Here is a 10,209-nt window from a genome sequence, read left to right as displayed (position 1 = left end):
CTCTGTTGCCCCGCCCATACTTACAAGACCCAACCCCCGCCAGTGTCGAGTCCCTCCCTCCCTGACGTGGAAGCTTCGAGTCCCGGTGTTCATCCAACATGCTCGGCCAACAAGTGCTCGTGCTCAGTAAGTAATGTGAAAACCTTCTAATGTCTAATGTCGCTGCTTTTTCTACTCATTAATCCACCGAAACATCGTGGCCGAACACCGGCTCAAAGACGCTTTGAAAGGCGGCTTGCCGCCACACACGTGCTAGCTAGTTAGCATGTGACAATGTTAGCATCTAGCTAGTTAGCATGTGACAATGTTAGCGTGTAGCTAGTTAGCATGTGACAATGCTAGCGTTTAGCTAGTTAGCATGTGACAATGTTAGCGTGTAGCTAGTTAGCATGTGACAATGTTAGCTAGTTAGCACGTGACAATGTTAGCTAGTTAGCACGTGACAATGCTAGTGTTTAGCTAGTTAGCCTGTTAGCATCCTCCTTTTTCATGTCTCATGTACATGATGCTAGCGGTGACGTCATACTGTCTCACGTACATGATGGTAGCGGTGACGTCACAGTATGAATGGACGATATTTATGAGACTAACGTGAACATTTCAAATCCCGGTTGTCATAATGATAGAAAAAGCTCAACAAGAATATCTTGTGCCACATATGATCAAATATGAATAGTCACTATTAGAAAGGCCACTATTTGGCATAGTCTTTTAGTATTGTTTTAAATATCAGTTTGGTCCAAATGTTGCATTAATGGTGTGATATTATGACCTACTTTCTACATGTAAACACTTCTTGTGGTCTATATCAGTCTTTTCCAACCACTGTGCCGTGGGAGATGATCTAATTTCACCTATTTGGGTTAAAAATATTTTTTGCAAAGCAGTAATTATAGTCTGCAAATGATGTGTTGTTGTTGAGTGTCTATGCTGTCTAGAGCTCGGCAGAGTAACCATGTAATACTCTTCCATATCAGTAGGTGGCAGCAGGTAGCTAATTGCTTTGTTCCGTATTTTCCGCACCATAAGGCGCCCTGGGTTATAAGCCGCGCCTTCAATGAACTGCATATTTCAAAACTTTGTCCACCTATAAGCCGCCCCGTGTTATAAGCCGCATCTAACTGCGCTAAAGGAATGTCAAAAAAACAGTCAGATAGGTCAGTCAAACTTTAATAATATATTAAAAACCAGCGTGATGTGGGCGCGCATGGAGTCGTATATCAACATGGACGGAGCTGCGTGAAAAAAGCCACCCGGCCTCTTCGCGTAAACTTACCTTAACCACTCGCTCATCTTTTCTTCATCCATCCATCCCTTCGAGTTAGCTTTTATGATGACGCCGGCTGGAAAGGTCTCTTTTGGCAAGGTCTTCCTTTTGAATATCACCATGGGTGGAAGTTTCTGGCCATTAGCATGGCAAGCTAGAACCACAGTGAAGGATGACTTCTCATTCCCTGTGGTGCGAATATTCACCGTACGTGCTCCCGTTGTATCCACAGTGCGGTTCACAGGAATATCAAAAGTCAGTGGAACCTCGTCCATGTTGATAATGTTCTCTGGCCGGATCTTTTTTTCAGCTATCTTGTTTTTACAATATGCACGGAAAGTAGCCAGCTTTTCTTGAAAGTCTTTAGGCAGTTGCTGTGAAATAGTAGTCCGTGTGCGGATGGAGAGATTGCGTCGTTTCATGAACCGGAAACCTGTCGCTTAGTAGGAGCCATTTTGTGGTCTTTACAGATGTAAACACACAAAGGAAATGAAACGTAATATCCGCGCACTTCTTCTTCTTCTACGCGGGCGGGTGGTTGCTTACAGTAGAAGAAGAAGCGCTTCCTGTTCTATGGGGGCGGGTGCTTACCTTGGCGGTTGCTTGCGTAGAAGAAGAAGCACTTCCTCTTCTACGGGGAAAAAAGATGGCGGCTGTTTACCGTAGTTGCGAGACCGAAACTTTATGAAAATGAATCTTAATATTTATCCATATATAAAGCGCACCGGGTTATAAGCCGCACTGTCAGCTTTTGAGTAAATTTGTGGTTTTTAGGTGCGGCTAATAGTGCGGAAAATACGGTAGATGTCGGAAACAGCGGGAGGCAGTGCGCAAGTAAAAAGGTGTCTAATGCTTAAACGAAAGGTGAGTGCCCCTAAGAAAAGGCATTGAAGCTTAAACGAAACTAAAACTGAACTGGCTTACAAAGTAAACAAAAACAGAATGCTGGACGACAGCAAAGACTTACTGTGGAGCAAAAACAAAGTACATCCGAACATGACATGACAATCAACAATGTCCCCACAAAGAAGGATACAAACAACAGAAATATTCTTGATTGCTAAAACAAAGTAGATGCAGGGAAATATCGCTCAAAGGAAGACATGAAACTGCTACAGGAAAATACCAAAAGAAAAAGCCACCAAAATAGGAGCGCAAGACAAGAAGTAAAACACTACACACAGGAAAACAGCAAAAAAGTCAAAATAAGTCAGGGTGTGATGTGACAGTACACCTACTTTGAGACAAGAGCTGTAGTGATGCATGCTTGGTTATGCTTTAAAGTCATATCCAACAATTGCGACAACAACTTTTTACTGTCAACTGAGTTTTTTTAATGATTTCTGCTGGTGGTGTACCTCCGCATTTTTTCAATGCAAAAACTGTGCCTTGGCTCCAAAAAGGTTGAAAAACAGTGTTCTACATAGCATGTCATGCTGGTTCTTTGGTCCAAATGTTGCATTAAAGGTGTGTTATTAGGACTTATTTTCTACATGTAAAAACGTGTGGTCTACATTACATGTCATGCTGGTTCTTTGGTAGCACAGATGTTTTACACACCATCTTTAAGGCGCCTTCTGACCGTCCCTTCAGGATGTGTCTTATTTACGTAGCTCACCTTCGACAGCGTCTTCTCCCCGTCGTCTTTGTTGAGAATCATCATTTCATAAAGACATATTCCTGACTTCCTGTGCTTGAAGAATGACTCTATAAAGACATATTCCTGACTTCCTGTGTGCAGACCAGAACGTGAAGAGAGAGTCAGGACGCAAAGTCCAGACAGGAAACATCAATGCTGCTAAGGTGAGATTTGTTTTCTCTCCTCACATGTCACCTGTGTCACTCGCATGTCACCTGTGTCACTCGCATGTCACCTGTGTCACTCGCATGTCGCCTGTGTCACTCGCATGTCGCCTTTGTCAAATTACATGTCACCTGTGTCACTCGCATGTCGCCTGTGTCACTCGCATGTCGCCTGTGTCACTCGCATGTCGCCTGTGTCAATTGACATGTCGCCTGTGTCAATTTACATGTCACCTGTGTCAATTTACATGTCACCTGTGTCACTTGCATGTCACCTGTGTCAATTTACATGTCACCTGTGTCACTTGCATGTCACCTGTGTCAATTTACATGTCACCTGTGTCACTTGCATGTCACCTGTGTCACTCGCATGTCACCTGTGTCACTCACATGTCGCCTGTGTCAATTTACATGTCACCTGTGTCACTTGCATGTCACCTGTGTCACTCACATGTCGCCTGTGTCAATTTACATGTCGCTTGTGTCACTCGCGTGTTGCCTGTGTCAATTTACATGTCGCCTGTGTCACTCGCGTGTCACTTGTGTCACTCACGTGTCTCCTGTGTCAATTTACATGTCGCCTGTGTCAACTTACATGTCGCCTGTGCCACTCACATGTCTCTTGTATCAATTTACATGTCGCCTGTGTCACTCACATGTCGCTTGTATCAATTTACATGTCGACTGTGCCACTCACATGTCGCCTGTGTCAATTTACATGTCGCCTGTGTCACTCACATGTCGCTTGTATCAATTTACATGTCGACTGTGCCACTCACATGTCGCCTGTGTCAATTTACATGTCGCCTGTGTCACTCACATGTCGCCTGTGTCAATTTACATGTCGCCTGTGTCACTCGCATGTCGCTTGTATCAATTTACATGTCGCCTGTGTCACTCACATGTCGCTTGTATCAATTTACATGTCGCCTGTGCCACTCACATGTCTCTTGCATCAATTTACATGTCGCCTGTGTCAATCGCATGTCACCTGTGTCACTCACATGTCGCTTGTATCAATTTACATGTCGCCTGTGCCACTCACATGTCTTTTGCATCAATTTACATGTCACCTGTGCCACTCACATGTCTCTTGCATCAATTTACATGTCACCTGTGCCAATCACGTGTCACTCACATGTCGCCTGTGTCAATCGCATGTCACCTGTGTCACTCACATGTCGCCTGTGTCAATCGCATGTCACCTGTGTCACTCGCATGTCGCCTGTGTCACTCGCATGTCACCTGTGTCACTCACATGTCGCCTGTGTCAATCGCATGTCACCTGTGTCACTCACATGTTGCCTGTGTCACTCGCATGTCGCCTGTGTGACTTTACATGTCACCTGTGTCACTCACATGTCGCCTGTGTCAATTTACATGTCACCTGTGTCACAGACCATCGCTGATGTCATCAGGACGTGTCTGGGCCCACGTGCCATGATGAAGGTGAGTCAGTAGTACATGCAGATGTAGTACACTGTACTCCAGGTGTGGGGACTTAAGGTGGTATTATTAAATAGGTGTATAATTGTTTGGTTGTCAAATGTTAAGGTGGTATTATTAAATAAATGTCGGTGTTTAGCAGGACCGATAATCAGCATTTCCGTTTTCTTAGCGTTGAGTTGCAGAAAATTTTTGGACATCCATTGTTTAATGTCATTAAGACACGCCTCCAGCTGACTACAATCCGGCGTGTTGGTCAGCTTTAGGGGCATGTAGAGTTGGCTGTCATCAGCATAACAATGAAAGCTAACACGTATGATGTCATCATCATAACAGTGAAAGCTAACACGTATGATGTCACCTAGCGGCAGCATGTACCGTATTTTCCGCACCATAAGGCGCCCTGGGTTATAAGCCGCGCCTTCAATGAACGGCATATTTCAAAACTTTGTCCACCTATAAGCCGCCCGGTGTTGTAAGCCGCATCTAACTGCGCTAAAGGAATGTCAAAAAAACAGTCAAATAGGTCAGTCAAACTTTAATAATATATTAAAAACCAGCGTTCTAACAACTCTGTTCACTCCCAAAATGTACGCAAATGTGCAATCACAAACATACGTATATCAACATGGACAGAGCTGCGTGAAAAAAGCCACCCGGCCTCTTCGCGTAAACTTAAACTTACCTTAACCACTCGCTCATCTTTTCTTCATCCATCCCTTCGAGTTAGCTTTTATGATGACGCCGGCTGGAAAGGTCTCTTTTGGCAAGGTCTTCCTTTTGAATATCACCATGGGTGGAAGTTTCTGGCCATTAGCATGGCAAGCTAGAACCACAGTGAAGGATGACTTCTCATTCCCTGTGGTGCGAATATTCACCGTACGTGCTCCCGTTGTATCCACAGTGCGGTTCACAGGAATATCAAAAGTCAGTGGAACCTCGTCCATGTTGATAATGTTCTCTGGCCGGATCTTTTTTTCAGCTATCTTGTTTTTACAATATGCACGGAAAGTAGCCAGCTTTTCTTGAAAGTCTTTAGGCAGTTGCTGTGAAATAGTAGTCCGTGTGCGGATGGAGAGATTGCGTCTTTTCATGAACCGGAAACCTGTCGCTTAGTAGGAGCCATTTTGTGGTCTTTACAGATGTAAACACACAAAGGAAATGAAACGTAATATCCGCGCGCTTCTTCTTCTTCTACAGGGGCGGGTGGTTGCTTACAGTAGAAGAAGAAGCGCTTCCTCTTCTATGGGGGCGGGTGCTTACCTTGGCGGTTGCTTGCGTAGAAGAAGAAGCGCTTCCTCTTCTACGGGGAAAAAAGATGGCGGCTGTTTACCGTAGTTGCGAGACCGAAACTTTATGAAAATGAATCTTAATATTAATCCATATATAAAGCCGCGCTGTCAGCTTTTGAGTAAATTTGTGGTTTTTAGGTGCGGCTAATAGTGCGGAAAATACGGTACTTAACGTTGGAACTGGTAAACTTTATTTTTTGCAAATATTAGCTCATTTGGAATTTGATGGCTGCAACATGTTTAAAAAAAGCTGGCACAAGTGGCAAAAAAGAGTGAGAAAGTTGAGGAATGCTCATCAAAGACTTATTTGGAACATCCCACAGGCTAATTGGGAACAGGTGGGTGCCATGATTGGGTATAAAAGCAGATTCCATGAAATGCTCACTCATTCACAAATGACTATAGGTATAGCTCGGTCGGTAGAGCGGCCGTGCCAGCAACTTGAGGGTTGCAGGTTCGATGCCCGCTTCTGCCATCCTAGTCACTGCTGTTGTGTCCTTGGGCAAGACACTTGACCCACCTGCTCCCAGTGCCACCCACACTGCTTTAAATGTAACGTAGAGGTTGGCTTTCACAATGTAAAGCGCTTTGAGTCACTTGAGAAAAAGCGCTATATAAATGTAATTCACTGCACTTCACAAACAAGGATGGGGCGAGGGTCACCACATTGTCCTACTCGCTCTAACTCGCCCATTTCTCCACTTATCGGAAATCTGAGAACACCGGAACGTTCCTCACAGCCTTGAGGTGCTCACAGTGTTTACAAAAAGTGGATATCTCCAAGTGTTTGCCCACAATCACTCATTGAAGTTTGTCAAGTCAGCTGTGCTAATGTGTTGTAGATGCTGCTGGACCCCACTGGAGGCATCGTCATGACCAACGATGGAAACGCTATCCTCAGAGAGGTGACCCTTCATCACATCTAGTTAGGTGACCCTCCCCTCAGAGAGGTGACCCTTCATCACGTCTAGTTAGGTCACCCACCCCTCAGAGAGGTGACCCTTCATCACGTCTAGTTAGGTCACCCACCCCTCAGAGAGGTGACCCTTCATCACGTCTAGTTAGGTCACCCGCCCCTCGGAGAGGTGACCCTTCATCACGTCTAGTTAGGTCACCCACCCCTCAGAGAGGTGACCCTTCATCACGTCTAGTTAGGTCACCCGCCCCTCGGAGAGGTGACCCTTCATCACGTCTAGTTAGGTCACCCGCCCCTCAGAGAGGTGACCCTCCATCACGTCAAGTTAGGTGACTCACCCCTCAGAGAGGTGACCCTTCATCAGGTCTAGTTAGGTCACCCACCCCTCAGAGAGGTGACCCTTCATCACGTCTAGTTGTGTCACCCGCCCCTCAGAGAGGTGACCCTCCATCACGTCAAGTTAGGTGACTCACCCCTCAGAGAGGTGACCCTTCATCACGTCTAGTTAGGTCACCCACCCCTCAGAGAGGTGACCCTTCATCAGGTCTAGTTAGGTCACCCGCCCCTCAGAGAGGTGACCCTTCATCAGGTCTAGTTAGGTCACCCGCCCCTCAGAGAGGTGACCCTTCATCAGGTCTAGTTAGGTGACCCGTCCCTCAGAGAGGTGACCCTTCATCACGTCTAGTTAGGTCACCCACCCCTCAGAGAGGTCACCCTTCATCACGTCTAGTTAGGTCACCCACCCGTCAGAGAGGTGACCCTTCATCATGTCTAGTTAGGTCACCCTAACCCTCAGAGATGTGACCCTCCATCACGTCAAGTTAGGTGACTCACCCCTCAGAGAGGTGACCCTTCATCACGTCTAGTTAGGTCACCTACCCCTCAGAGAGGTGACCCTTCATCACGTCTAGTTAGGTCACCCGCCCCTCAGAGAGGTGACCGTTCATCACGTCTAGTTAGGTCACCCACCCCTCAGAGAGGTGACCCTTCATCACGTCAAGTTAGGTCACCCGCCCCTCAGAGAGGTGACCGTTCATCACGTCTAGTTAGGTCACCCACCCCTCAGAGAGGTGACCCTTCATCACGTCAAGTTAGGTCACCCGCCCCTCAGAGAGGTGACCCTTCATCACGTCTAGTTAGGTCACCCGCCCCTCAGAGAGGTGACCGTTCATCACGTCTAGTTAGGTCAACCCCACCCCCCCTCAGAGAGGTGACCCTCCATCACGTCAAGTTAGGTGACTCACCCCTCATAGAGGTGACCCTTCATCATGTCTAGTTAGGTCACCTACCCCTCAGAGAGGTGACCGTTCATCACGTCTAGTTAGGTCACCCTAACCCTCAGAGATGTGACCCTCCATCATGTCAAGTTAGGTGACTCACCCCTCAGAGAGGTGACCCTTCATCAGGTCTAGTTAGGTGACCCGCCCCTCAGAGAGGTGACCCTTCATCAGGTCTAGTTAGGTCACCCACCCCTCAGAGAGGTGACCCTTCATCACGTCTAGTTAGGTGACCCGCCCCTCAGAGAGGTGACCCTCCATCACGTCTAGTTAGGTCACCCACCCCTCAGAGAGGTGACCCTTCATCACGTCTAGTTAGGTCACCCACCCCTCAGAGAGGTGACCCTTCATCAGGTCTAGTTAGGTCACCCACCCCTCAGAGAGGTGACCCTTCATCACGTCAAGTTAGGTCACCCGCCCCTCAGAGAGGTGACCCTTCATCACGTCTAGTTAGGTCACCCACCCCTCAGAGAGGTGACCCTTCATCACGTCAAGTTAGGTGACTCACCCCTCAGAGAGGTGACCCTTCATCACGTCTAGTTAGGTCACCTACCCCTCAGAGAGGTGACCCTTCATCAGGTCTAGTTAGGTCACCCGCCCCTCAGAGAGGTGACCGTTCATCACGTCTAGTTAGGTCACCCACCCCTCAGAGAGGTGACCCTTCATCACGTCAAGTTAGGTCACCCGCCCCTCAGAGAGGTGACCGTTCATCACGTCTAGTTAGGTCACCCACCCCTCAGAGAGGTGACCCTTCATCACGTCAAGTTAGGTCACCCGCCCCTCAGAGAGGTGACCCTTCATCACGTCTAGTTAGGTCACCCACCCCTCAGAGAGGTGACCCTTCATCACGTCTAGTTAGGTCACCCACCCCTCAGAGAGGTGACCCTTCATCAGGTCTAGTTAGGTCACCCACCCCTCAGAGAGGTGACCCTTCATCACGTCTAGTTAGGTCACCCACCCCTCAGAGAGGTGACCCTTCATCAGGTCTAGTTAGGTCACCCACCCCTCAGAGAGGTGACCCTTCATCACGTCTAGTTAGGTCACCCACCCCTCAGAGAGGTGACCCTTCATCAGGTCTAGTTAGGTCACCCACCCCTCAGAGAGGTGACCCTTCATCACGTCAAGTTAGGTCACCCGCCCCTCAGAGAGGTGACCCTTCATCACGTCTAGTTAGGTCACCCACCCCTCAGAGAGGTGACCCTTCATCACGTCTAGTTAGGTCACCCACCCCTCGGAGAGGTGACCCTTCATCACGTCAAGTTAGGTCACCCGCCCCTCAGAGAGGTGACCCTTCATCACGTCTAGTTAGGTCACCCGCCCCTCATAGAGGTGACCGTTCATCACGTCTAGTTAGGTCACCCACCCCTCAGAGAGGTGACCCTTCATCACGTCTAGTTAGGTCACCCACCCCTCAGAGAGGTGACCGTTCATCACGTCACGTTAGGTGACTCACCCCTCAGAGAGGTGACCCTTCATCACATCTAGTTAGGTCACCCGCCCCTCAGAGAGGTGACCCTTCATCATGTCTAGTTAGGTGACCCGCCCCTCATAGAGGTGACCCTTCATCAGGTCTAGTTAGGTCACTCACCCCTCAGAGAGGTGACCCTTCATCACGTCTAGTTAGGTGACTCACCCCTCAGAGAGGTGACCCTTCATCACGTCTAGTTAGGTCACCCGCCCCTCAGAGAGGTGACCCTTCATCAGGTCTAGTTAGGTGACTCACCCCTCAGAGAGGTGACCCTTCATCAGGTCTAGTTAGGTCACCCGCCCCTCAGAGAGGTGACCCTTCATCAGGTCTAGTTAGGTGACTCACCCCTCAGAGAGGTGACCCTTCATCACGTCAAGTTAGGTCACCCGCCCCTCAGAGAGGTGACCCTTCATCACGTCTAGTTAGGTCACCCACCCCTCAGAGAGGTGACCCTTCATCACGTCTAGTTAGGTCACCCACCCCTCGGAGAGGTGACCCTTCATCACGTCAAGTTAGGTCACCCGCCCCTCAGAGAGGTGACCCTTCATCACGTCTAGTTAGGTCACCCGCCCCTCATAGAGGTGACCGTTCATCACGTCTAGTTAGGTCACCCACCCCTCAGAGAGGTGACCCTTCATCACGTCTAGTTAGGTCACCCACCCCTCAGAGAGGTGACCGTTCATCACGTCACGTTAGGTGACTCACCCCTCAGAGAGGTGACCCTTCATCACATCTAGTTA

At 48.4% G+C, this 10,209-nt stretch overlaps 1 protein-coding gene across 1 annotated transcript in view; it reads left to right on the top strand.

Annotated features, from left to right (window-relative positions):
• Nucleotides 1-10,209, top strand: part of cct3 (chaperonin containing TCP1, subunit 3 (gamma)) — a 23,807-nt gene continuing 13,598 nt past the window's right edge. Inside the window, exons 1-4 of the mRNA XM_061930886.2 lie at nt 1-126; nt 3,009-3,070; nt 4,469-4,519; nt 6,651-6,713. Of these exons, the coding sequence (XP_061786870.2) occupies nt 99-126; nt 3,009-3,070; nt 4,469-4,519; nt 6,651-6,713 (204 nt within the window). The 5' untranslated portion in view covers nt 1-98. The remainder of the gene's footprint in view (nt 127-3,008; nt 3,071-4,468; nt 4,520-6,650; nt 6,714-10,209) is intronic.

Source organism: Nerophis lumbriciformis, linkage group LG37, assembly GCF_033978685.3.
Source record: "Nerophis lumbriciformis linkage group LG37, RoL_Nlum_v2.1, whole genome shotgun sequence".
NCBI lineage: Eukaryota > Metazoa > Chordata > Actinopteri > Syngnathiformes > Syngnathidae > Nerophis > Nerophis lumbriciformis.
The sequence above is the reverse complement of the archived record's forward strand: the minus strand, read 5'-3'. Positions and strand labels throughout refer to the sequence as shown.